This window comes from Denticeps clupeoides, chromosome 17 (assembly GCF_900700375.1).
Source record: "Denticeps clupeoides chromosome 17, fDenClu1.1, whole genome shotgun sequence".
NCBI classification, from domain to species: Eukaryota; Metazoa; Chordata; class Actinopteri; order Clupeiformes; family Denticipitidae; genus Denticeps; species Denticeps clupeoides.
In genome coordinates this window covers 8,199,967-8,227,674 of record NC_041723.1, presented here as the reverse complement: position 1 = coordinate 8,227,674, position 27,708 = coordinate 8,199,967, and the positions used below count along the sequence as shown (strand labels likewise).

The following is a 27,708-nucleotide window of genomic DNA, read 5'->3' as shown; positions in this document are numbered from 1 at the left end:
ATCAACAATAGTTTTTGGTCAATGAGGTCAATGAGCACCTTGACTATTGGAGTATTTCTTGATCAATAGTGCCCTCTACAGGTCAATCAGTGACAGTGAGCATGCAAACTGTTTTGCATTTTACCTAATGAAACAGCCAATTTAGTGTTTTTGTGGGGTGGAAGACATTTTTTACAAAGGCTATATATCTTATTCAGGCATGAATGCCTCTTCTGTCACTTCTGTTATAAGGCTTAACAGAATCATATTTTCCTCTTTATTCCAAATGTAAAGTACAGGCCAAAAGTTTGGACACACCTTGTCATTCAATGTGTTTCCATTATTTTCATGACCATTTATATTGGTAGATTCTCACTGAATGAACACATGTGGAGTTATGTACTTAACAAAAAGTGGAGACCTGGCCTCCACATCACCGGACCTGAACCCAATCGAGATGGTTTGGGGCCAAAGGGGCCAACAAGTGCTAAACACCTCTGGGAACTCAGGTGACGACCTCTTGAAGCTCATCGAGAGAATGCCAAGAGTGTGCAAAGCAGTAATCAGAGGGTGGCTATTTTGAAGAAACTAGAATATAAAACATGTTTTCAGTTATTTCACCTTTTTTTAGGTGTGTACATAACTTCACGTGTTCATTCATAGTTTTGATGCCTTCAGTGAAAATCAATGTAAATGGTCATGAAAATAAAGAAAACACACTGAAATAGGTGTGTACAACCTTTTGACCTGTACTGTATGCATTCTTTCCTTGAACTACTTTTGAACTTTCCTTTCCTTGAAGCTACTTTACCAATTCCATTCCTAATTATTGAAACCATACTTTCAGTATATATATTATATACACACACATGCGCACTCCTTAGAATTAACTTGATTTTCAAGACTAAGACATGCTTGGGTATGTCGGTTCATAAATATTCATTATGGCCATCACCATCTGGCCTGACTGACTGCAAATTCTTCCAAAACCCTGTAACATCATGCAGTCTATATAGTTAGTGTAATACATTTTAAACGTTGCTTTTTTTTTTACTTTTATAATAATGATTTTCTTTTGTTTTAAAAGTTATATGACACCTGGTGCAAGACGTGCTGGCTTTGGTTGAAGTTAGAACTGTACAGCAATATTTCAACCCTCACCTTGCTAGAGGGACATCTTTTGAACACAAAAATGTCTCCATAAGCTGCCCAGCCCATTTCCTTTATTTTAATTTTTTTCTGTCTCTCTCGGACAGATGCAGCTTATGGGGAATTCAGCTGCGCTTTCAAGCCATTGCTTGGTTCATTAAACAAATAACAGTTTAGAATAACACACAGGGAGAGTCCGTTTCCGGCCCATTAAGAGCTCAGAGATGAGAGAGTGATCTGAGCGAGACGTTGGGGGTTCTACTGAGTGCGTTTCCCCGCAGTGACCTCTATGCTGGTCTATGGTGCAAGGTGACAGGCATCAGAGCGCAGATGACAGCAGGGACTGTGGAGTGAAGATTATTACCATCTGCTGGACACTCGCACATACAAAAGCTCTCCGCCATTTTCACACATGGCTTGTTAGCTGAGCGGTTAAAGCCATTCAATCATCATCAGTATGACTGGTTCAGTACTGTCGAAATTAAGTGAGTTAAATAGAACAAAACAATCAGAGAAATTACATTTAAAAAAAAAAAAAACAATAGTACAAGAAAGACATGACCAAAGGTCAGGCTGCAGTTACCATCGTCGCCTGTGCTGCTCTGCGTGGCAGGCGTTCGGCGGGAGAAACTTTTAACCGCCAGACTCTGGCCACGCTGCTTCCGCCGCCAGGCGGTCCGGCATTTGGAGTCGATGCTCTGCTTGATGCGGTACCAGTCTGACTCCGTGATGCCAAACTTGTGAAACAGGTGGCCTGGGTGAGCAGAGGACATACAGGTTAATAAAGAATAAAGAGCACTAATACAGAAGTAATAAGAGTGCTAAAAGTACATCAATAAGTAAATAATAAAATTAGTACATTTACAAAACATAAATCTTTCATTCATTTTACATTTCCGCCATTTAGCAGACGCCTTTATCCAGAGCATCTTATGTCTTGCTCAGGGACATAGTGGTAGTAAGTGGGGTTCGAACCTGTCACTTTGTGGTCTTCTGGTTCAGAGGCAGGTGTGTTACCCACTAGACTACCCTATTCAATATGACATGAATTATAAAAACTGAGAATAAAAAAAAGTATTCATTCATTAAATGTGAAATGTTTCACAATTAATTTAATCTTGGCACATTCAGCGCATCATGAATTACTTCTATCTGTCAGTCTGAGTCATCAAAGTAAATGGGTGGGACTAACGCTGATCTAGCAAGATCTGGTACAGATTGGTTTGGTCTGACGCGGTCCTGTACAACATGGCAGAGCTGGAAAGAGACGTTGTAGGATACGTCGAGCAGGAGATGCAGAACCTGAGATGCATGGACACAGGCTATATCAGAGCTAGTCCCGCCGACCTCCTGACACCAAACAGGCACAGTTATCAGACAGCACAATAAAATTCCTGAAAATGAGTTATCGCCTTCGAATGGTTCATTTTGATCAATGAACACAACAGAACATGGGTTCTGTTAATTTTTTTTCTAGGTTGAGAGAGCACGCAAAAAGGATCCTTGGCTGTAAGCAAATTCAAAGCAATACAAATTCTTACAATTCAATAAAAAGGTCTAGCAAAAGAAATATGTATATACCTGGCAGGCTTTCCGCCATAAAATAATCTCTGTTTCGGTCGTTTCAGTAAGACGTTTTCAGGAATCTTGTACAAAACGCAAATGTGACATTAAATATAATCTTCCCTCCTATTTATAATGCTTCTTTAAGACTGCTTCACTGACACTTTATTTTAATTTAGAATCTGTCATTCAGCCATGACAACATGTCTGCGCATTGACGGGAGAAGCGCACAGTGATGGGTTTAGACAGTTTGCTTGTCACCTGGCACAGTTTACACTGCAGGCTGACTGCGCCGTCCCAGATAACACACACAGTGGGATACAACACGGTCAGGATCTGCGTTATGTTACGATCTGCCAGAGGTACGCTAAAGCCTGTAAATCCTCATGTGGGACCTTCTTCTGTAATCGTTTTCTGTTTTTTTTTTTTTCCCCTTTGTACCAGACTGGGTGTGCACTGGTATAGAGGTTAGATAAGTGTGTGTGTGTGTGTGTGTGTGTGTGTGTGTGTGTGTGTGTGTGTGTGTGTGTGTGTGTGAGAGAGAAATAAAACCTATCTTGGGGCTTGAAAAACAGAGCAGGCAAAGTGAAAGGGGGTGGGACGGTCCTGTGCAGACAGGTAGGACGGGCTCCATCGTGGCCTGTTTATCCACAGACAGAAATGATACAAGACTGATCATCACACACACACACACACACACACACACACACACACACTACTAGTTAAGGGCACGCACAAACACACACACACGCATGCTGCACTCAGACAACAGTCAGCCCACGTTGATGAGTTGGGTGACAGCAGTGTTCCTCTGCATACAAACTGGGCCTCTATGTCTACAGACCCTACTTCCATTATTTCGTATTAGTTGCAAGAATTTCATCACGTTTCAGTCAACAACACATGAATTCAGGATGCTTCAAGCAACATAGTGACCGATCCAAAACAAAACTTGAAAAGGAAAGGACTGGCAAACAATTTCTCTTTCGTAACAAAAATTAATCTCAGTGAGAGATGTGCCTTCAGTCATCTAAAGGAATGATCAGCCCATTAGATGTGTCCGGGTGTTTGAACCGTGTGACCCAAGGGTGTGCGTGTCAGTGACAGTGCGGAGCGGAGCGTTCTGAAATGTGTTATGCATTAATGTGAAGTGATGAACGAGTGTTGTTGTAACCTGCCCAGGGAGAAATGACTTATGCTTACTCTTGAGCTCACTCTCATGCTATGTTTTGGAAGGGTCCCTGCGCAGCGATACCAAGTTTGTGTTTGCGTGATTGGATGCATGGGGGGGGGGCAGGCGGAAAAAACCCCACAGGTGCTGGAGTTTTTCAAGCAGGCTGGACAAGTTATTGTATATAGTGTATATATAATAAATATATTGTATGTATAGCAATATATTTTTTAGACAGTAATGTATTCAAATACAAGAAGTAACATGTGCACTTTAGAATGCAATCACTTGGCCTTCAGCAAGGTTCATCATCTCTGGATCTCAAACCCAAATCCTGCACTAGTTTCCAGTTTGTCCAAAGGAAAAACTGATATCTCATTAGTCACAGAGGTTTCACATCATACTTCAGTAACCAGACCTCAAGGGACATGAGTTGAATATCCCTCATCTACTGTAATCTGGAGCAATATGTAAATCAACAGGCCTAATTTACATTTGGCAGATGCCTTATCCAGAGCAACGTGCTTCCATGTTACCTTCAATGAAGTGATCAATTCTGGTTCACTAGGACCACCAACTATGAATACAATCTTTTTATTCACTCTGTTGTAGTTTCTGTACATAAGTAAGACAATAAGAAGATTCCAAGTTAATCTAAATATTGTCTAGAGAGGAAAGTCTTGAGCTGCCATTTGAAAATACAGTGACTGTGCTGTTCTGACCTCAAGGTCACGGAGTCACTGAGCACTTTAAACTCTAATAATCAAGTATTTTTTCCCGGATTGTTCTATGAACTAATACTGATAGTTACAGAAATGAGGTAGCCAGATTCTCTCCACTGATTCTACAATCCTGATTCTACAACTGTGGCCCCAGCGAACAAAAATGGCACTGAACCTGAAAACATATATCTGACTAATTATATTCAGAGAAACACTGACTAAGATCATTTCTTTATCAAATAAATCTGAAGCTATTTAGATCATTTATAAATGTGTTATACGTTTCTGTTAAAACTGTCTAGTTACTGTCTCACTGTATAAGGCATAAAGTTACATTATATTGCAAAACAATTTGAATAACTCACAACGTATGCCATAAATCATAAGGGGGTCCAGCTGCTTCTTGCCATGCTTGCCCTGGCCAGACAGGTTGGACATGGCCTGCACCTCGCGGTGGAAGAGGTAATCCAGCAGGGTCAGCGCCATCTTCTCGGCCGTGCGACAGTTGGTGCTGATGTGCAGCATGTCGGCAGAAGACACTGGACAGCGCACCCGCATCTCCGGGTTATTCTCGTCTCCCAGCCATGACCCTGTCGGGTAGTCTTCTACAGAGACAGAAACATCACTGTTAAACGGCGCCATTTCCATGCGTGTTGCCAAATAGCATATTTCCTGATATACCTAGTTGTTGTGAAAATACTGCAATATGCTGAAACCTCAGGGAGGGCAACATCTTTAACGAGATTCCGAGCCATAAAGGATGATGTGACTTCGTCTAGTTGAAAACAGCCGAGGCAGGACTGCAATTCGTGCAAATTAACCACCAGTCTTCCAAATCCAAAACCATTTGGCACTCAGAAACCAGTAACGTTACGTCTGACTGGTCCTGCAACTGGTCTGACACCAACGCGCAACTGTTTTGAACACTCATTCCAGCTTCGGGGTCTGCAAACAACTATCTGACCAAAGCAAAAATGAAGTCCATATGGAATTGGCAAAATAAAATTGGAAAGAAAAAACGGGGGTATTTTCATCTGGACAAGCCCGTCTGAATCATGCCAAAATTGTAATAAACATGATGCAGTATGTAACACATTACTTCTCCGCTCGTAAGATCAATCTTTATTACCGCAAGTTACAAATGACGCTTTATACAACAGCGCCGCCATGTGGCCATTGCTCAGTAAGGCAGGTGCACTCTTTAACCATGTTAGGTTGCCAGGGGGGGGAGAAATACTGTTTGTGTTTTGTAATTTTGTAATGTGTTGCAATTATTGTTATATTGAACAGTGTAGAAAGGATACGAAAAGAAGCCCAATCGGGTTACTGATGGAAAACACTGAACTCACTAGCTCGTCGCGTTCTATGTGTGGCTCACCCTCATTCACAGAGAGAGGCACAGCAACAAGACAGGCACATCAAGGTAGAAAACCCACTAGCAACCATGCGGACTGATTTAAATAAAAACACAAAGAGGAGAAAATAAAACAGCAGATGTGATATCGGTTTGAACAGAAATCCTTTCCAAGAAAGAAACAAAAAAAAAAAGATGATAAAGCGAGATGTTTTACAGCCCCTAATTCTGGCCCTCTGGCAGATCACTAACAGACGCAGTCATGGAACTCCACAGCTGTGAATAAGTGAGTATGTGCAAAGGAACGTCTTTGAAGCCAACCATGCGCTGCCCTGAAGACCACGTAAACAAGCGAAACAGCAAGAAAAGCACAACACCGAATTGAGACGATGAAAAACATTTCTATGCCGCTCGACACGGAGACCTCTCCAAGCCTAGACATCAGGGGTGGGGTATCGTAACACAAATCACACACACAGCCAGACCACTGGACTGCATAAGGAGCCAGACTTGGGGCTTTTCACTTTCACTTCGTCACTTTAAACTTAAAACTCTGTTGCACTATTGGTTTTTGCACTCTCCTGATGTTGCACTCTCCACCATGTGCCCTTATTTGTATATGGTGTTTTTAAAATTGTATATTGTGCCTTTCTTTTTAAATTGTATTTATACTCTGTTTTCGTTACTGTTACTGTTTTTGTATTTAATGTTACTTTTATGGGTCAGAGAGTAACGTAATTTCAATTCTCTGCATGTCCTGTACATGTGGCAGAATTGACAATAAAGTTGACTTGACTTGACTTGAAATTCAAACCATTGTCTATGGAGGGCCGATTCGCCGTATGATGCTCACAAACACAGAAAACGTGGTCTGGGAGGGCCCACCTTCTGAGTTGAGCGTGATGAGGGTGACATTGTTGGGATTCTGGCCCGCCTGCCCGCTGTTGGACACAGAGTCGCTGGCCTCAGAGCCACTCTCTTGATCGTCCTGACTCTCCTCGTGCACTGGAACCTTCACCAGTATGGTGTTCTGCCTCCTGCCCCCCACCGTGCTGAATAAGGAATACAAAATGCAGGATTATGAATAAGGAATAAAAAAAAATGGAACAACAGGAATATAGTCATATTAACAACCATCTGAATGGCACTTCCAAGCATAATAACCATCAGTACAAGCGAGATCTGGAACAGCTGTCGTGTTAAATGCCAGTGGAATAGTTAATGGCTGAATACGAAATGACGCTGGCAATGGCAGTCGCAGGGACGTATCCCTGTGCACGGCCTGTAATTGCGCTCGTTTAAAGCGCCATCACAAAGTAAATGTGCCTGATAAATAAAAGTGCAGCGGCACAGGGGGGAGAGTGAGAGAGTTCTACAGCGCTCTACACATTCACCCAGTCCATTATAAGTGCATTGCTGCTTATCTGCTTCTCACGGTGTGTTCTGTGGTGCAGAGACGGTGTGTGCTGATCTCACTTGCTCAGAAGATTCTCCAGGGACTCCGTGCTGCGGCTTGCAGGCTCACTCTGACCCGGGGCCTTCTGCTTATCGCCGCTCACGATCACATTGGTCTGCGGGACGATGCTGGACAGAGGAAATAAGAAGGTCAGAAGGTCATACGACATACCAGTACATCAACGATCTATCGCCAATTAAATATATTGTCGTTTGCTTTTTTTTTTTTTTTTTTTTTGTCCCACCCCTGCCAGACACACTCCCATTACACACTCGCTCTCTGGAGATCGTGCCTCCTCTAGCACGATTTTCACTCACCAGCGCACTTTGTTCCAGGACTGCGTAGCCCCAAGGGGAGATCCTGCTACCATGGGCACTTGGATTGGGCCCTGGTTCTTCGCCATCACCGTGTCCAGCTTCTCCTCCAGGGCCCGACACGTGGCCTCCAGCACCTGCAGCTTAGACTCCATGCTGTCCAGCCGCTGGCAAATCGACTGGCTGATGGAGTAGAGCAGGGTCTGTGGGGGAATATGAAGCGATCTTTTCTTGCAGCCCCTTGTTAAAAGACGCAGCTCGTCGGCCACCGATTATGACCGAATGACCAGCTACAGAGGAGAGCACACACCTTTAGAGACGTGTCCTGACTACTGATTTCAACTCTTGCTCTTTTGCGCTCTGGTTTGTTTTCTCCATCTTCGTGATTATCCAGGACATCTGCAGAAATGAAACCAAATTGCGATGATGAACGAACGCAGCACAAGAAACTGCTGGTAGCGACAGCAGCAGAAACACAGCGCTGCTTTGGAGGTTAGAGGGGAAAGACCCTACCGGTCTGATCTTCCTGACCCAAGTCTTCCACTGCAATCTGCACCATCTCCACCAAGTCCTGCTCAGCCATCGTTCAGAACTAAAACACAATCAAATCAACATACATTTCATTCTAAAAACCAATGGAAAAGTGGTCTAAGACCAAATCAAAGATATTGCTGGAAATGCACTCAGAATATGCTTCCATAAAACTAAACATGCATTAATGTATGAAAGATATGGTAACGGTGTATAATGGAACAGCATATGTCTCATGAATCACATTCAGAATCAGACTCGCCTTTCTTTACTTTACTGACTGCTTTGCACACTATTGGAATCATCAGAAGCAGCTTCATGGGATGATAATTAGCAGTCCGAAGAAAAAGCAGTCAGCTATTGCTCAACGTGAGTCCTTTTTCAGGACTTCAGGAAAAAACACCCCATTTAAAAACAGAGAGGTAAACCAGTAGGTGTCTGGCAGCGTACACAACGTGTGCTTTACATTTTAGTGCCCAAATAATATCTCTAATACTAGTTGGTGGAAAACAATGGGGGGGGGGGGGGTCTCACGCTCTCTCAAATGGGCATGAAATGAAAAATAATCAATACTAGGATTACAATGAATACGTGGCAATGGAGATCATAGCGTTGACATTAGTAAACTGGCCAGGGAGCGTGTTCCAACTGCTGCAATCAGGCAAGAGACAGACTAAACAACAGCTTCGCACTTAATCTACTTTTCCACCTCCAATTCAAATTCTTGTTTTTCTGCCTCACCCTATACATATATTGTATCATTTTTCATATTACATTTGATTTGTGTAGCCATCTCTTTAAGCTAACTTTTCCCCCGTACACACAGTATTTAAGATGCCGCTCCGGCTCAGGGACTGCGCCTAATTTCGTTGTGCTTGTTACAATGACAAGGCAGATATTCTGGTGGTAGTGGCCTAGTGGGTAACACAATCGCCTATAAACCAGAAGACCCAGGTTCAAATCCCACTTACACTACCATTGTGTCCCTGAGCAGGATACTTAACCCCGAGTGTCTCCAGGTGGGGGACTGTCCCTGTAACTACAGATTGTAAGTCGCTCTGGATAAGGGCGTTTGATAAATTCTGTAAATGTACATGATTCTTAAGTGCTCGACGGGAATGAATGAAGTCTTATTGGTGCTTGCGTGACTGTGGTGACGTCATCTACACTGAACAATTTCTCTCAATCGCAGGCAGTCGCGACGTCGAGAATGTGCAACTGTCACGACCGCCTGGGGGACTGAACCATCACGCCGAACAGCGTCGGCCAAAAGCAGCGCGCCTCAGTTCAGCTTCTTCCGACTGGCGCAATAAATCTTGCCACCGTGTGCTTTTATGTTGCACGCCGTGAGAATAACACGAGTGTAGTCTGTACACGCACCAATCAGAAGCTTTCTGAGCAAAAAAAAAAAAAAAACCATACGATGCTACTTAGCACCTGGGTTAGCAACATGGCTAACGTCCCACATTAAGAAGAGCGCTGAAGGAGCATTTAGATCCAGGACACGGTGTCAGCACCCCTCGGCGAACCGGCGTCCTGCGGCGGCTTGGAACAGGCCGCACACGCTCAGCTCGCTTCGGCCAGACAGCGCGCAGCGACCGGCTAGGCTAGCGCCAGTTAGCTCGCCATGCTAGCTGGCTTAGCCGCCGAGAGCCGCTACGCAAAGAGGCGCGTCCGCTAGCAAACGTCTCTAGGCCCCATTTTAAAACATTGGTTGCGCTGAGGCAGAAGAGTCGAAGCGCCGCAAAAAACGAATCCGGGCGACGGGCCCCGCCGTGCAGGACGAACGCGAAGGGCGCGCAGCGGCCGCGCCGCTCCCCACCGGTGCGCGGCGTCGGCTCGGGTTATATTACCGTGTGAACGGCGAGTTCTCGTGTTGTTTGTAGCGGCTCCGATAATGGCGTCCTTCCTCGCGAGAAAAGAGCCGAGCTCCGGCCCCGCTCGGCGCGGCTGCTGCGGTGCCCCGTGCGCCCCGACAGGCGGAGCAGGGAAGCGCAGCCGCGAGTGGAAACGTGCGGACCCATCGCACACGGGTCAGCCCAAGTTCAAAAATACGAACTGCAGTGGACTGAGACATCACGCAAAACGATTTTACCAGGCTTCCTATAACGAAAAACCGGCAAAGTCAATTAAAACAAACCAGCAATTGGGTGCATGGATGAAGTTATTAGAACCATAGCGGTTCACATGGGCCCATTCCTGACGCTGGTGCCCCCCTCTGGGTAATAATGACCCCTTATCCCCCTACTATGACACTCACAATCTTTTAACCATCACCCTTGGGGAGCAGTGTGGGGGGACGGTACCTTGGCGGACCGGGATTAGAACCGGCATCCTTCCAACTTACAGGTTCGCCTCCCTAACCACCAGGATTGCCCCTTTTTCTCATAAATAAAAAATATATATAATTTCCCAGGAAGGTACTACACTGGCTAGGCCTAGTTAGCATACTCAACTCCTTAAAACTAAATACATTTAGATTTATTAGTCAAATACATCTTTTAATATTTTTTATATATATATATATGAGCAATTAAGCATATCAGTGTTACATGAGAATAATGGCAAAATGAGAATGCTTCAGTCCATCTTAACATTCTCGGAGATGTGAAGTGCCACCAGGTGACCACATGAACACTGTCATTTGAAGAGCTCTTGGTCAGGATCTGCTTGCACAAAAGGAAACTCTTCTGCAGGGGACCTGGAACCAGATGTCCAACAATTGTCCTGGCAGGTGTAAACCAACACCGTTCCAAACTCCAGTGTCAGCTCTGTCATGAGAAGGACATGGCAAAATTAGATAATAAATACCAGAAGACAGCACAAAATGTACCTAAGTGACAGTGTTGTCCTCTCAATGCAACTGTTAAGAAAGCACAATGCCACATACACGATTGCAGAAAGTTCAGTTATGGGAAATTATGTTTATTATCTGTATATGACAATAAATCTGAACTTTGTAAAAAAAAAAAATAGCACTCGATGGTCAAAGCCAAACAGTTACCTGAATCTGGGTCTTTACTTTGAAGCAAACTGACCAGCGCTGGCATTAGCTGGAACTCAAATGTCCTGGGGCTGCCACACTGACTGCAGACTGGCACCAATTGCTTCATGTTGGAGGGGGGTTCAGTGATAAAGAGAGGCGTTCCATTTCTACTGTATCTATACAAAAAAATTGAAAGTGAAGTGATTGCCATTGTGATACACAGCACAGCAAATGGTGCACACAACAAAATGCTTTTCCTCTGCTTTTAACCATCACCCTTGGTTAGCAGTGGGCAGCCATTACAGGCGCCCGAGGGGACGGTGCTTTGCTCAGTGGCACCTTGGCGGCTCAGGATTTGAACCTGCAACCTTCCGACTACAGGGTTGCTTCCTTAACAACCACCCACTGGGTTAAAAATGGGTTAAGCTAAATGTTAATATTGAGGAATTCTAATTGTTTAAAAAATCATACCTTAGCACTTGTTCAGGACATATAGAAATTTTCTTCATGAAACAAGAGAAAACATCATCTCCATGTCTGGCTTTAGTTTTCTCATACTTTTCTTCTCGCTCACTTTCACAGCTAGAAAATAAAAATACTTCAGCTCATGCAATCGCTCATAAGCTATTGCAAGATATTTCTTGTTTACGTTAACAAAACCAGGCAAAAGTCCCTACCTTCTGAGATCCATTACGCTCAGGCCTTCTCTTTTTTCATATTCCCGCAGCAGCTCATGGGCATGTTCCATGTTGGCCACCCCATCAAAGTCTGTTTCTTCAACTACACTGATATAGAAGGCCTGAAAGGTGGGTCCGGTCACATCGATCGCCCCCAGTGGATTAATACTGAGGCTCTGTAGTTTTTTACTGACACCCCTTTCCAAATCCGACTTTGCTGTTGTGTTCTGCACAGCTTGAGTCGAGCCCACGCGCCATCCGTCGAGTCCGTTTTCCTCTGCGCCCCAGTCATCTGCCTCGTCACACCAGTCGGTTCTTGAAAGGGACACATCGTGTGCTGCTGTAGAAGTATCCCCCGTAACATCTGAAGGACGTTTGACATCTGACTCCAGGCACTGTGAGCGGAGCACCTTCCAGCTTTAGAAACACAGCAGAAGCATTGGTTGGTGTGCAGCTTCAGGAAAGAGTACACTGGCACAGGGCTCATGCATATGTATGCAGGAGGCATGCATTCACCTCCGAGAGACAAATTTGATGCTAAGCGTTGGAATTACCTCTCGGACTTTCCCAGGCACGCTGGATTCACACAGGCAAAAACATTTATGGTGCGATGATACGGAGACGCCTCAAGGGGGCAGTACACCTGCACAACGTGAGCGAGTGCGGAGCTGCACAGTCCGCAGCCGGGGTGTCCTAAAGATATAACCGGAATCTGATCCTGAAACAGAAAATTACTTTTTTTTTTTTTTTTAAAGAAGAAGACAAAACAAGCGCAATAGTTATTCCACATCACCACAACAGTGATAGACCGAATACACCAGCTAAACGCCATCTTCGTCGCAGGAAAAAAGTTTCCGAGCCAGCCAGGAGTCGAACCTAGAATCTTCTGATCCGTAGTCAGACGCGTTATCCATTGCGCCACTGGCCCGGTACGAACATCGACGCAGTCGCGGCCTTTAGTAAAATACAATACCAATATGTTTAATATTGGCATTGTATGTTTGAATATGTGTATACATGTTTATATACGTACACATTTACGTACAATTACGCAGATTTTGTTATACCATGAAACGCCCATTCTAAAACGGTTCAAAATCGGAGCCATTTATTGACAAATCGCCTGATTGAAATAGCCAAAGTGTCACCCAAAGCATGCCGCAAGTATTATGAAATAATTAACCGAGTGTTTGAGGACGCAAGAGACTCGCTTCCACCCGTGAAGCCCTTTACTTTGAGCACAGCGGCTTTTAGCGAACCAGCTGATGAAGGTTCGCCCAAGACGTCTTCGACGAAACCTTACCGGCCTGTCGCCTATCTTATTGGTGCAGAACGACGTCGGAACGCTTCTCTTCTGATCAACAGCTCCGTCACTCAAGCCTATAAGGGGAGTTTCTTGCGCCGCTGCCATGCTGTAAAGACAACAACGTGCTCGGCGCGTTTGCTACGGCACGCCGTAGGCACCAAAATACCTCCGTAAATCGCGTCAACGCAGCTGTCGTCGTGTAGTTCTTCTTTGTATCGTCTCTTCCGCGAGTCATGCTCAGTCGGATTCAGTTCAGGGGACTTGGCTATTGTATAACATTCCGCTTCTTTGCCTTAAAACAACATCTTTGGTTTATTTTGCAGAATGCTTTTGCCCACTGTCCATCTGCACTTGTGAGTTCTGAAGCATTTTGGCTGAACATGAGCAGATAATTTTGCCAGTTCCATTGTCAGCCATGCATGCCGAAGCCATGACACCACCACCTCCATGCTTCACTCTTTCTCCATGCTTTCTCTTCCCATCACTACCGGTACAAGTTGATCTGTTGACCTGTCCATAGGAAGTTGTTCCAGGCTGTAAAGGCTTCTTTAGGTGTTGCATTTGACACAGTTAACCACAGGACTCTCTTGTCTATCCTGAAGAGGCTTGGAATTCGGGGCTCAGCATGGCAGTGGTTTGCTAGTGGTTTGCTTCTTACCTTGATGAGTGATTTTCCTCATCATGGATCGTTTCCTCACATGGATTATCCTACCACTGCTATGCCGACGACACACAACCCATCTTCTCCTCCCTCAGATCTACATGCTGCTTCCAAAATCTCTGCATGTCTAACTGACATCTCATCTTGGTTGGCAGCACATCACCTCAAACTCAATCCCACCAAAACTGAACTAATATTCATTCCAGAAGATTCTTCACCACATCAGGATCTTGCTATTTACCTAGACAACTCACAGCTCTCTCCTTCTACAACAGCCTGCAACCTTGGAGTAACAATAGACAACCAACTCTCCTTCTCGACTCACATCAGCAATCTTTCCCGCTCATGTAGATTCCTTCTCTACAATATCAGACAAATCCGTCCTTATCTGTCAACACAGGCCATCCAGATACTGGTTCAGTCCTTAGTAATCTCACAATTTACTCCCTTCTAGCTGGTCTACCACCATGTACCATCCAACCTCTACAACTCATACAAAATGCAGCAGCACGACTGATCTTCAACCTTCCCAAATTCTCATACACCACCCCTCTGCTACGTTCCCTCCACTGGCTCCCAGTAGCTGCACGCATCAGGTTCAAAATACTGATGCTGGCCTACAAAGCCAGACATGGAGTAGCACCATCCTACCTCACAGCCCTTTTTACGTCTTGGCCCCTTGGTGGTGGAATGAACTTCCCCTCGAGGTCAGAACAGCTGAGTCACTGAGCACTTTCAAACGGCAACTCAAGACCTTCCTCTTTAGAGCAAATTTAGATTAACTTGTAACCTTCTTATTGTCTTAATGATGCATAGAAACATATAGAGGGGTGACAGCAACAGATTCCACAGTTTAACGTTTTTATTGTACAGTTGGAAGTTGGACCACTGGTGACCTCTTCATGCCCCACCCACCCTCCTTTTAGGAAGGCCAGTGCTTTCCCACTCACATCACAGAATCTTGGCTGCAACTGAGACCTCTTCAGAAATGGAGAATACATATCCTAATTAACATCCGATTATCTCAGCAAAGCAAAGTCAAACAGGAATAATTGTTGGAACATAACGACAATGGCAAACAAGAAATGTGGCCCTTCCCCTCCTGTACTCTGAAATGGCATTGTGTATGTGGTTGTTCCAAGTTCCCCTCTCACATGTGCGGCCACATGTTCTGACATGTATACAAGCCAGGAGGGGCGTGGCTTACGGAGCCAAACGCACCACGTGACCACCAAGTGCTCGAAAGTGTTCAGCAAGCGTCAGAACGGTGACAGTGTGCGTGTGTCGTTACCCTCTTGCCGAGCTGTTCACACCCCGCCTCCGCCCCGCCCCATCCGTGGACCTTTTGTTGCGACACTCCGCCGAACTGTGGCACACATTACACCGCGCCTTCTATTGCGCTCCGATCTATAAAGGTGGAGCGCGACCCTGTTGCGTCACTCGCCTGCTGTGCTGCTGTGCTGCGGACGTCGCGATGTCGTCGAAACAGCTGCTGTTCTGCTGCTGCGTTGCTGCAGCTGCCGCGCTGTTGTGCGCTTCAGACGCACCTGATGGTAAGTGTTTCTACCAACCCGTGAACTTGCAGTGGCAGTAAGGTCTGTAAAAATCGAACTGTAAAATGATCATGTATGATCTAATTATAATGCTGAGTAATGTGTGCAAATTATTGCAACTTTTTTTTTTTTTGTACAATCTCACAGGCCCGGTGATTAAGACCAAGCTGGGAGCTCTGAGGGGTACGTATCAGCGTGTAAAAGGAAAGACCTCTCCGGTCCACGCTTACCTGGGCGTGCCCTTTGCCAAAGCACCTGTCGGCCCACTGAGGCTGGCCCAACCACAGCCTGTGCAGGAATGGGAGGGAGTAAGGGACGCCACGCAGCAGCCGTACATGTAAGGCCCAGTGTTTCATGTCGTCCCAACATACATCAAAAAACGTTGACATCCCTCGGTCAGGTTTCTAAACATATTGCATATTCGATTTATAGGTGTTTGCAAAACCCAGAGCTTGTGGTGGACATGTTGAAAAGTGTGAACATTTTTTTCGAGCTCCCTGACGTGTCAGAGGACTGTCTGTACCTAAATGTATACAGCCCTTCTAAACCTGGCGAGGACAGCAAGCTACCTGTGAGTGCACGTTTAGTTCTTTCGTTTGTGTCGTATTGGGCCTGTTGTAATGATTAAGTTCTTGTTGGTCACATGCTGTCTTTTTTTTTTTCGTCACAAAGGTCATGGTGTGGATCCATGGAGGTGGGCTGAGCCTGGGCTCTGCCTCAATGTATGATGGATCGGCACTGGCAGCCTTTGGGGACGTTGTCGTGGTGTTAATCCAGTACAGATTGGGCTTGCTGGGCTACTTCAGGTCAGGCAGCGCATTTGGGACGTCTGCTTTGACTGACTGTCCTATTTCACAACTGTACTTACCTGTTCCACAATTTCCTGTTCAGTACTGGAGATGACAATGCCCCTGGAAACCTGGGTTTCCTCGACCAGGTTGTAGCTCTTCAGTGGGTTCAAGAGAACATCCAGAGTTTTGGGGGTGACCCTGCGTCTGTCACCATATTTGGGGAGTCAGCTGGTGGAGTGAGCGTGTCCTTACAGGTGCTTTATTGTAGATAGCAATCTATAGCCATGTTTACATAAGCACTGAAACACGATTGTGTTAAAAGTTAATTACACCACATGACCTGAACTTGAGTCTGCGAATGGCTCAGTGTCTCACATTATACCTTGTTCAGACCTAATTAACATTTGCAACACAGGTTCTTTCCCCTCTGAGCACCGGCCTTTTCCACCGTGCGATAGCGGAGAGTGGCACTGCAGCTATGTCCATGATCTTCAGCCACGATCCTCATGCGACAGCAAAGGTATAGTGTAGTTATAAATAAGGCCAAATGGGTTAGCCTAGGCTACCGACATTCCAGGAGATCTCCTTCTGTTCCCCCAGATGGTAGCCAATATTACAGGCTGTAGCAGCACCGCGCCGGACAAGATTGTAGACTGTGTGATGCAAATGTCAAAGGAAGACATTTTAGATATCATGAAACAGGTGTAGTTCTTCATTCTTAACACTATAATATTAATATTGCTGCAACTTAATCAACTTATCACATGGATTTATTTTAATTCTTCTTTAATTCTACTCCCTGTTTTTAAAGTCTACACTATTACATTTTGGAGCGACTGTCGATGGCCATTTTCTCCCTAAACCAGTGGAAACCCTTTTGCAATCTAAAGACTTCCACAAGGTGCCACTAATCAACGGCATTAATAATGATGAGGCCGGCTGGATGTTAATGTCAGTAAGTGAACTTTGATGAAATTTTTTTTGTTGACCGGTCACACTGCGAAAATGTGGCTCTGTGTCAACATTTGAATCATTTGTTTGTTTGTAGTTTTTTTTGTCAGACTGGGTTGATGGAATTGATCGGGAGACTGTTGTGCCACTGATGGCTCCATTCTTCCCTGACGTGAGTCGCTTTGCCGTTCCAGATTTTTTTTTCCGTTCAGGCTCATAATACGCTAAATTCATTCATCATAATGTAAGTCTTAATAAAACACTTTGATATGCATACACATTTGAATGATATGAATTTTGTAGCCCAGTGACCGGTGGATCATTGACATGATTTTTGACGAGTACATGGGCACTGAAGGGGACCGCATCAAACACAGAGATGGCTTTAGAGAGCTTTTGGCAGATTTGATGTTCCTGGTTCCTGCCATCCAGATAGCAAATGCGCAGAGAGGTAAGAGGTTTAGGCCTTGGTCATGGACTGGTAAGACTGTGTGTCAACATATTGTAAAACTTTATGATCACAGGATCAAATTTGCTGCAATCTAATCAGACGTGCTCTTTGACCATTGTATAAAATATGAGAATTCATAGTAGGATGCAGTAACCAGTGTTACTTATGTACCGCATTTCTATATTTGTGCAAAAAGCATGGGTCGCAGGTCAAGGGAGGATTGATTTGAAAATGTAAAGCACTAGCATGAGCACAAAATGGGGGAATCTGGTAGGCATTCTGGTGTTGTGTAAGAACTGTAACCTAAATGGACCTTTGCACCTACCAGATGCCGGCGCACCAGTTTACCTGTATGAGTTCCAGCACTCGTTCAGCGTCTTGAAGTCAGGAAGACCCAGCTTTGTCAAGGCCGACCATGCTGAGGAGCTGGCCTTCGTTTTTGGAGCCTGCTTTACGAGCAGCGGCATGAAGTTGAATGGTAATAAATGGTCAAATTGTTCTATCTATAATGCTGTGGACATTTTCTTCTGATTCCCCATTCATTGCATTCATATTCCTTCTCAGTGTCCTGCACAGAGGAAGAGGAAGAGCTGTGCAAAACAATGATGGGCTACTGGGGCAACTTTGCACGCACTGGGTTAGATATTTGATGAAGTTTACCTGAAGTTCAGTATCAAATCCATTGTGATTGTAAATTAGTTTTTTTTTCTTAGGTCTCCAAATGGCCCAGCTCTGATTCACTGGCCAGTGTATGGCCCTGAGGAAGATTATCTGGCAATTGCCCTCAAACAAAAGGCTGGCAAGAGGCTACAAGAGCATCGGGTCACCTTCCTGACCAAGACTCTCCCAGAGAAGATCCAAGCAGCTCGAGGGAAGGCCGGGCGTAGTGAGCTGTAGGGAGTAGAGTTAGTTCAACAAACTGTTTTAATGAGGCATTTGTCACAATATGACAATGTAAGACTTTTTTTTATTATTCTGTTTCACTAGAGCAGATATGGTACAGATATGATAATATGTTTTACTTACATATCAAAAATTCAAATAAATAGGAGTTTATTTAAAATTAATTTGCCGTGAACATTGTGTTAATGCATTAATTAATTAAATGTAAACATTTCTGAATATTCCTCTACTTTTATTCCTATGTTATGTGTTTGTATGGCATTACATGTCCTTAATCAGTTTCTCAACTAATAATTAATGATTATTGCTGAATTTATCAGTAGACTCAGCCCTGATTTTCAGTTGTGGGATTAGATTGGTTTTATGGTGCTTGTTTATCTCTGTGCACTATGTGCAGCACAGTCTTACATCAAATTTATTTTAAATTGATAGTAAGTAAAATGTAAACAAAATGATTTTTTTTCATATAGAACATGTACAAATATTTATAATGCCTTACTCCATGCTTTTTGTTAATGGTGTGATTTATGATCAAAGAATTTATTTCAAAATCTAAAGCTTAAAATGAAGGTTTATACAAGGGTTAGTGATCTTATTTTCATCAAGACTTAAATTGTACCTTGTTTAACTTAAACATTAAGCTGCATTTCATCTGTTTAGCACTAGGTGGCTGTCTCTGGCCATAAATTTAAAAGAATTTCCTCCCACTCTCACTCACCCACCCATTGCCTCATCCCAATACACACACTTCAAACACTTGAAGCATCAGTAGTACTCATTACTGGTAGTACTGGCATTAAGTAGGAAGTATGAATAGGGAAACTTGTTTTAAGCTCAATATTGTACCTGAAACAAACACTGGGCCCAACCTTATCACCGATTACGTATCATGTGCTGTGACCACTATCTTTAAAAGCTGTTAGTCAGAAGCCCCCACACACAGTATTTGGTGCCACTGTTTGCCCAGCCACCCAAGTGCAGATAATTTGTTATTACCTTAACGCTGAAAACGCCTGTGTTCTTTATCTGCTGATCAAAGAATGCAGACAGATAGTAGAGTGCACATCTACAGAAGGGACACTGGGACATCACAGTCCCTATTATATGACAGTTTAGTAACTCCCTTGAGACTCCCAGTTAACCTTGCATAAATTATATTACATTATATTATATTAACCAAGCTGCATTTGGAAGTCATGGCTCATCTCTGAATTCAGCGCTAATAAATATTGAGTTATCAACAAATCGCTCAAAGCATCATTTGTGCTCTGAAGTACAAATTAGCAGGCCGGGAGTGTCAAAGAAAGTGGGAGCGAGAAAAATAGGAAAAAAGAGAGAGCAAGAAAATCTGAGGTGTTTCCCCATAGCTCCAGTGAACTGGAGATAAGACTGCTGGTTTTCACATGTAAATGGTGCTTGTGCAGAGGCAAAGGAGGATCCATTGTTGGCATGGAGAAGCTCAGAGGGGCTCTGGCGAGTGTTTTCACAAGCTCGGCTCTTATCAGATGAAGTGCAGGCTTAGCAGAGGAGGAGAAGCCACGAGGCAGAGGGACGCTGGGAGAATAGAACAGCTGGCAGAGTGACATGCACCATGTCTAAACCCCACACAGACCAGACACCCTGAGCATGGTGGGACCCCGGCTGCAAATACATCCACAAACATCTAGATCCCCTGCCTTATTATCAGCCACCAGCCAGCCAGACTGCCAAAGAACACACACAATCACGGAGGCGACGCACACATATGCAGATATTCACAGAAACACACCCAGAGATGAATACCCCAGTGCAATAGGCCTGGACTCTTATATTGTAAAAGAGCGGGTTTTGTTACATGGACATTCATGTAATCATCTCTCTGAAAGAAAGCCTAAACTCTCATTTCCTTGCATAATTCAACAGCTCTGTTCTAAATATGAAAGCTTATTATTGCACAATTGGTCATTATTGTTTTTGTCCTTGCGCAACAGTTAGAAAAACGCTTTACTATATGTACTATAAAATATTTCTTAAAAATGGTTTTCTGTGTATTCTGTAACAATTTATTCATACAAAATATATATTTTTTAATTCTCTGGAAATATCGCAGTGTCATATTTTCAGACCTGAGTTTGCAGCTTCTTGCCTGTTTCTCTATTCAGCCACTATGGATTTAAATACATAAAGGTCATTCTAACAATACAGAACATGTTTTAATATTTGTCTTGAAAAACGGAAAACAGGTTCTTGGTTGGTTCTTGGGCTCTCATGCATGGGCAAGACAAAGATGCATCCTGGGATCTGACTGGAAGCATGCCACAGCTAGTGCTTAGATGATGCTAATACCCTGGAATGTCCTAATGTGTCAGTAATGACCCAGAACAATACATCTGACAATCACGTCAACACATGAGACAAAACCCCAGGACCTGTCAGACATAACGTTGCTTCTTCCTTTGGATACCCAATTGGCCAGCAGGTGACAAAAATCCTCATGCTCTCTGTCAAAACAGTACGGTCCCCGGGGCCCAAGGGACACCAGAGGCATGGAAGGGACTTGAAAATGTGCATTTGAAGGTATGGCTCTTGTCATCCTTGCAATGGAAGTGTGGCGGGCGCTCTGTTGTCCTGCAGCAGGTGGCCCGGGCTCAGCATAACGCACCGTGGCCGGCCTATACTGTAGCAGGCATGTAGATTTACATTCTCCCTGACGGGCAGGGGAGGGACTGGTGCCGAGAGACGGTCAGGAGTCTTTATCTGGGGCAGGTGCTGAAGGGAAGGGATGACCAGCAGTGGGGAACGGATCAGTTTTTGTCCAACACATTCCTTAGTGCAAGGTGGAATACGCTGGAACATTAAGTAAAGTGCGACAACTGCAATCTAATAATTCCTTTTTGCAGAGTGCATGAAGGACTGGAAGACGCATCTAAATCAAAGGCATGATAATGAATGCTGGAATTCATAAACACACAGGGAACGTCTTTTATGCCAGTCGACGCAACAAATGATCACAATTTTAAACCGCCCCCCCCCCCGGTTCGGTGCCGTCTTTGTTGAAGAATGACCCTAATTCTCTGCACGCTCCTCAGCTTCTGCACTTGTTGTGCTTCACTTGACACACTGACTGCTTCACCAACGCGGGCCCCCGCGCCCAACCGAAGCCTCCACACAACCTCATTCATCAAAGTCCCTGCACTCTCCCCTGCCTGAAACAGAGCAGGCTGCCCCAGGGTGGCCCCGTGTCCTACAGAGACCCCTCACACAGGGAGCATGCCAGCAGCGCGCCAACCCCCCTGCACCCACCGTTCTGCCTGCATCAGCAGCACACAAAAGGAGGCGAAGATAAAAAAAAAAAAAGTTTTTTTTTCATGTCTGGCCTCGTCCAGAACACACTCCCCTCCAAAGTGACAACAGGCAGAGGCTGTGGGCGTGTCCGTCTTTCAGACGGCAGCCCTGCCGCCCCCATTGGGCCCTTATTCTGCCACTCTCGGACCCTCTGGTCACCAGCAGATTCTTCTGTGCTCGCCTGTCACAGGGGGCCGGACGGCTCCACCCCTCGTGTCAACGGTGAGTCCGGCAGCAAACCCCCACTTCGGCCCCAGCTTCAGCCTGGTGTCCATCCACTGACCCACCCTGTCAGCCATCATATTTCAATCTGATTGAACAGCCTCAATAAAGAGCTGCAACTAATTGATAACAAAATGTATTGATGACAAAAAAACAGATAGCTCTGAGTTTTTAAAGGAGAGAAAGGTGGTACTTTTACCCAGTAGGGGGGTGCTTTACCCCTCGGGGAGGATGGTGAAAAGAAGTCCTGCCCTGAGAAAATGCAGTGCCAAACACATTTGTGGAAGAGAAAAAGAAAGCCGGGGATAAATGAGCGTTGCGCTCAGGATGAGTGGGGATTTCTGCTTTGTTCACCCGGACAGAGCATGACGGCCGTCATTACCCAACACTGCCGAGGGGGAGGACTGTGTCATTAACGCCGCTTTGTTTTGTGTCCATCTTCTCCCCGCATTATGGCTCCAGTTTGGCATTTCAGTTCTGATGTCTGATGCCTCTGTACACGACTCCTGCCTCCCGCTTTCAGATGACTTTTGCTTAACCCCTGACCACCTATCCTCCTCGTGCTATTAAGAGGTGGAGGAGTCGGGCCAGGAGTCAAACCGTGATGGAGCCCTGGCTGACCACCACCACGTGGGCCTCTTTATATATGGAGGACAATGATCCCAAGAAAGCGGAGCAAAAGAACACGGCCAGGGATGGGGAAGGGGGGGTGACGATAGATTTTTGGGATGAAAGGGGGGTGGACTGAGGGCCGGGGCAGCATCCAGATTGCAGTTTTCCCAGGTGAAATGGGCCATACGGTGCCTAAAAATTCCTGACCATTCAACACGTTGCTACGTTCAGCAACAAGGCCCACAAGCTTTGAGACGAAGTTGCTTCAGATGCTAAACAAGCCATTCTTTCTGCCTTTCTAATTGTTTTCAAGATTTTTTAGTTGTGCAGACCACTATGATCCTACCATATCAGTGTAGAACACATAAATGTTTCTGTCCCAGCCCTTAGCAACCTCACATATTTACAGGTGCATGATGGGTTAAAAAATCTAAACAATAAATTTTAACGCTTTCGCTTGTCCAGCCTTTCAATTTGTAAACCAAGGTTATGAAAAAAGCAATAAGAATTTGTTGTTTTTGTGTTTTTCTAATATCAGAGCGGTGTCTTCTGTGTGGAGTGCATGAAGTATGTTTGCAGCGATGCAGCATGATGGCAATGGTGTTGCTAGGCAGTGCACGGGGCCTTGGGGCAGTGGCCCCTATAGCCTCTGATGGTTATTAATGACTTTCCCTCTCACCACTGGGCCCCAGGGCCATCTGTGATCCTCACACACCCCTGAGGCCAGGCAGCATCTCCATGCTCCTCACAGACCAGAAATAACTAAAAGAACAACTCCTACACACAGACAATTTGATTTAAAAAAAAGTGGCACTTTAGGTCTGAATTACATATTAGCACCCTCTAGTGGTTACTGTGCTAATAATACATTCATTTAGTTCAGATTCAGTCCCACCCTCATCTATGTTTTACAAGTGCCATACAAGTTTCAAAATTGTATCACAATAAAACATTAGAAATCAAATGTATCTGACTGCTTTTGAAGCTCCAAATACTGGTTGTTTAGCAAGACATGTCATGTGTGTCTTCAGCATATTGAGATTCTCTTAGAACGCATGAAACAATGCTGTTTAGTCACTACCAAAAAATTTCCTTGAAGGATTCAGTGAAGCTGTGCAGCTATGATAAAAGTAAACACCACAGTACATGTTACACTAAACAACCAGTCACATTTGTTTTAATTGTTCCGAATGTTTTCATATGAACACTGAATAAGAGCGAAGTTAACATTCAATTCAGATGGAGGTAATTATGTAAGGCATTATTAATGTCAACATAATTAAATGTGCATTCAAAGCTCCTCTAAACTTCAGCATTCTGATGTATAATATAATTTACAGTTACTGCATTTATCATTAAGCTTCCCCAGGCGACAACAACAAACCCAAGCAAGCAACCTCATTGCTGAATCCCTCAACCTCTCATATCTGTTGCTGAATCAGAGATTTTTGGAGGATGCGGATCTGAAATAAATGAACTGAAACTTTATCTGGGTCCCTTAAAAAACAAGATATATGATCTTTTCCTGGTCAATAAATCAATTACCTTGCCACCCTGCTCCCCTAGGTAGCAGAGGAAGGTGAGAATGAATATTCTGGGTTCTCTCCAAGGTGAATGTAGGGGAAAAGGGACTGGGATATATATAGGCCCAGCCTTAGTTTTTTTTTCACTCGTGGCCATAAGTATTACCTCCTTTCTTCTGGGCACAGAGATAAATAACTTTGCGCAGAGCCAGATATCTTGAGACTGAGCCTGTTTGATGTCACGGAGAAGAACTGTACATAGTAAAAGTGGTTGCCCAGAGAGGCACTGTAGGCATTTCCTGGAGACCGGCATGACAATGCCTCCCAGGACTGCCACAGCTTTGACCCGTCTTCCACCCCCAGAAAGGAAGATAGGGGAGATGAAGACACACGACACACAAGCCCCGTCCCCCACTTTCAGGAAACAAAGACGTCGTAAAATATCACAGGACCATAAAATAGAGACACAAAAAGGCCCAGCGGCACACAAGACCTCCTGTAACAGTGAGAGGTCATCACGGCAGCATGTTGAACTCTACTGACCTCCCGGATGACTGGCAGAATCACTGAATTAAAACAATACAGCAATTACCTCTGTATGAGTGCAGCAGGACAGCCCTTAACATGCCAGCCGAGCAATAAATTGTGCTTAAAGACAAACACCAATGAAGTCTTCATGGGTACGAGAGAATTCCGCAATTTCTTATAATACCATATTGAGCCAGACATAAAATGATCTCATTTTTTATGAAGTTGAATTAAAACATTCATTACTGAACAATTTTATATTACATGACACCACATTTTAATGCTTTATTATGAGAATCGTGTTGGTCTGTGATTTATTTTTTACCTTTTAAAAATTTAGTGGTTTTCCGGAAAAAAAAAAAAAAACGAAATAATAATATATATACTGGGTTACCTGTAGAGAACAGAAATGTTTCCGGAGACTAGCAAATACATATATTTGCTATTTTGCTAGTCTCTTATATATATTTGTTAGTCTCCGGAAACATTTCTGTTCTCTACAGGTAACCCAGTTCTGGGCTCCTCTTCTCAAAAGCTTTTCCTAAAATATTCCTTTTTTATTGCAGGACAACAAACGGCATTACTTCAGGTCAATTACCATCAGAGTCAAAGAAAGGAGACTGAATTTCCATAAAGGTTAGCGAGGTGCATCCTTTCAACCCTAACTTTCGGAGAGTGCCACGCTAAGGAGTGTCTTCTCTGTTATCTGGAACACAAAGAGAGCAGCTTGTTGTTGTAGGACCGGCCAGGGGAGGACACAGACCAAGCTGTTTCATCTTCAGGACACCGAGTTCTCCACAGAGAAGCTCCGTGCCAGGTGTTTGACATGCAACTCTCCTTAAAGGTTCAGTTTAGTTTCCTCAGCATGATTTGCAACCGATCGGGCCTCCACCCCCTGAAACACCCACCCTGCCCAGCGCCCCCAACATAATGCATGCTGTTCTCATTAAGCCCCAAGGCAGAGTTTCACACAGCAACAGGGTTTATTTTATTTTGGTCAAGTTTGCCATGCACAGACACATGGCTGCCTTGCAGGCATATGACTGCATGTGGAATTATTAATGCAGTATTTTGCAGGCGTGGATGCTTGTTGCATGCGTGTTGTCTGCGTGTATTCTGGCTGTGTGTGTATGAGTATGTGTGTGTGTGTGCGTGAACCGTCCTATCAGTGTAGTTGACCACCACTCCACTCCGTCCCAACTTAGGCAGCCATGCTGCGAAATAAAGAAAAGCAGGCTGTTTTCTCATGTTAATTAGACACTTTGTCCCTGGGTGGATAATCCTGCCGTTGCTTTTGTTGAGACCCCAAAGCGGAGCCCCACAAGGTCGACCCCGTTTCTGTGACAAACACAAAGCCCCCGAGCACAGCCCCACTCCAGACTCGTCGCTCCACACACAAATTAGTCAGAGCCAATTCTACTACGCCGAGCGAGAGGCCCCTGATCATTAAAAATGACTGCATGTGTGTGTCCCCTGCACACACACACCCCAACCATGACCAATGGCAGGTTATTACACCAAAACCTGCAAAACACACAAACATGCAACCAAGTGCCTCTGAGTTGATTGCAGGTAAAAATACACCCCGAGAAGCACAGCATCCACTGGACAGGCAGCTTCCTTTTATTGCTTTTAGTAGTGCACGCTGCCCTGAAACGTCTTTGGCTTCGGGGAAGATCAGGTGCGCGCTCGACTTTCGACAGGATGAGGAATACTACTACAGGCACCCACAGGTTCTCACAGTTTATTACTGAGGCTGCATTGGATTTTTAAAAAAAAAATGCACACACACAGCACGAAACCCCAGAGGTCTACAGATGCGATCTGTGTCTGAAAATGGTCACATTGAATCATGCCGATTTTGAGGCAGGGGACAGGATAGGTCATGCTTGAGGTGAGGACCCTAAGAGTAAGCCTAAATCTCTTCTTTGACGTCACAGGCAGCATAAAGGACATGTGTGGTGGCATCTATCGGATCCTGCTCAAGGATATCAAAAGACATTTTGAAACGTTCAAAATCATTTTTTTTTACTTTATGTAATGCAGTAATGATTTAAAGCACAAGATAACAACAGACAAGCGTTTCAGACAGAGAAGGGAGAGAGTAACACGCACACACACACAAAAGAGCTTCTCCCTGCAAGCCGCCGACTCCCCATTGGATGATGATACAGGGTTCCTTTTTTCCCCTCTTACTAATTGGCCACCCAGGCATTGACTGGATCAGGAGGTTTCCCTTCACACGTGTGTGTCCTCCCCTCCACCAGACTTCATCCACTCATTCTTGCCCACCTCTGTACCGGTGGATACCACTGTTGCCATGGAGTGGCTATAAATTGGTGGACAATACCGGGTGTTTGAAAGCTGTACCCTCAGGGTTCACTGTGTTTGCAGCCGAGTGTGCAGGGTTTCAGCAGAGGCCATCGAAAGAATTTGGGTGATCTCCTACTGCACCACGTCCAAAAACGCCTTGTCTGAAATGAATCTCCCTTGTTGTGAAAAATGAATAGATTTTTAATATGAAAAGTTTGCTGGACCCATCTGTGTACATTGCACCTTGTGGCATGGATTTTTCTAAATGGTCTAGATTGCACTAGATTGCACTCTAGCCAAAATCGTACATGTACACAATGTCCAAGGCTGGTAAGAGAATTTGTCAGTTCCCTAGAATTTGGAATTTCATCACAACTCAATAACCAGTCTATGATGATGCACATTTTCATTAAAATGTGCTTGTTGCCATTATTATGCCACAATGTACCATTTAATTTCCAAATTAGTATTTGCACTTCAAACCAGACATTTCTAAATGTTATGACAGAAAAGCATTAGAAATGCTTAAATGCACAGTATGTGCAATTTCATGGATATGAAGAAGTAATGTGTTTCATCAAAACATCAATCCCTTGCATTTGTCACAGCAACACAGATTTACTGCATCCTGCAGTTTTTGGGCCTACGGTGTATATTCTGGCCATTG

The 27,708-nt window shown here is 44.5% G+C and overlaps 3 protein-coding genes and 1 non-coding gene across 6 annotated transcripts in view; 1 reads left to right on the top strand and 3 right to left on the bottom strand.

Annotated features, from left to right (window-relative positions):
• Nucleotides 1-10,230, bottom strand: part of banp (BTG3 associated nuclear protein) — a 35,872-nt gene extending 25,642 nt beyond the window's left edge. For 2 of the 3 annotated variants that reach the window (XM_028958726.1, XM_028958728.1), the window contains exons 1-8: nt 10,094-10,230; nt 8,223-8,301; nt 8,020-8,108; nt 7,713-7,912; nt 7,416-7,523; nt 6,825-6,991; nt 4,951-5,190; nt 1,712-1,882 (exon numbers count right to left, since the gene is read on the bottom strand). In XM_028958726.1, the coding sequence (XP_028814559.1) occupies nt 1,712-1,882; nt 4,951-5,190; nt 6,825-6,991; nt 7,416-7,523; nt 7,713-7,912; nt 8,020-8,108; nt 8,223-8,292 (1,045 nt within the window). In that variant the 5' untranslated portion in view covers nt 8,293-8,301; nt 10,094-10,230. Of the gene's footprint in view, nt 1-1,711; nt 1,883-4,950; nt 5,191-6,824; nt 6,992-7,415; nt 7,524-7,712; nt 7,913-8,019; nt 8,109-8,222; nt 8,302-8,502; nt 9,652-10,093 lie in introns of those variants that run through there. The other variant, XM_028958727.1, reaches the window with a different exon arrangement.
• Nucleotides 10,231-10,868: 638 nt separating this feature from the next.
• Nucleotides 10,869-13,596, bottom strand: pdcd2l (programmed cell death 2-like). The gene is made up of 6 exons (XM_028958729.1): nt 13,207-13,596; nt 12,458-12,621; nt 11,904-12,320; nt 11,698-11,808; nt 11,245-11,402; nt 10,869-11,011 (listed from the first exon to the last, which is right to left on the bottom strand). Exons 1-6 carry the CDS (start codon nt 13,312-13,314, stop codon nt 10,881-10,883), a joined length of 1,089 nt encoding a protein of 362 aa, XP_028814562.1. The 5' UTR covers nt 13,315-13,596; the 3' UTR covers nt 10,869-10,880.
• On the bottom strand, nt 12,759-12,831 carry trnar-acg (transfer RNA arginine (anticodon ACG)). Its single transcript has one exon. It is a non-coding gene; the product is annotated as a tRNA-Arg (tRNA).
• Nucleotides 13,597-15,155: 1,559 nt separating the features above from the next.
• ces2b (carboxylesterase 2b) lies at nt 15,156-18,738 on the top strand. The gene is made up of 13 exons (XM_028958181.1): nt 15,156-15,423; nt 15,571-15,760; nt 15,856-15,994; nt 16,096-16,229; nt 16,315-16,468; nt 16,630-16,734; nt 16,815-16,916; nt 17,026-17,169; nt 17,263-17,337; nt 17,469-17,616; nt 17,945-18,094; nt 18,181-18,253; nt 18,330-18,738. Exons 1-13 carry the CDS (start codon nt 15,345-15,347, stop codon nt 18,511-18,513), a joined length of 1,677 nt encoding a protein of 558 aa, XP_028814014.1. The 5' UTR covers nt 15,156-15,344; the 3' UTR covers nt 18,514-18,738.
• Nucleotides 18,739-27,708: the final 8,970 nt, after the last annotated feature.

Bases quoted from the DNA above. Each gene is read 5' to 3' on its own strand.
- pdcd2l (XM_028958729.1), bottom strand. From the start codon at position 13,314: ATGGCAGCGGCGCAAGAAACTCCCCTTATAGGCTTGAGTGACGGAGCT. The intron at 12,622-13,206 runs GTAAGGTTTCGT...TTTCTGTTTCAG, and splicing joins ATAAGATAGGCGACAGGCCG to GATCAGATTCCGGTTATATC. The intron at 11,012-11,244 runs GTAACTGTTTGG...TTCTCATGACAG, and splicing joins AAGTAAAGACCCAGATTCAG to AGCTGACACTGGAGTTTGGA.
- ces2b (XM_028958181.1), top strand. From the start codon at position 15,345: ATGTCGTCGAAACAGCTGCTGTTCTGCTGCTGCGTTGCTGCAGCTGCC. The intron at 16,735-16,814 runs GTATAGTGTAGT...CTGTTCCCCCAG, and splicing joins ATCCTCATGCGACAGCAAAG to ATGGTAGCCAATATTACAGG. The intron at 17,617-17,944 runs GTAAGAGGTTTA...TGCACCTACCAG, and splicing joins GATAGCAAATGCGCAGAGAG to ATGCCGGCGCACCAGTTTAC.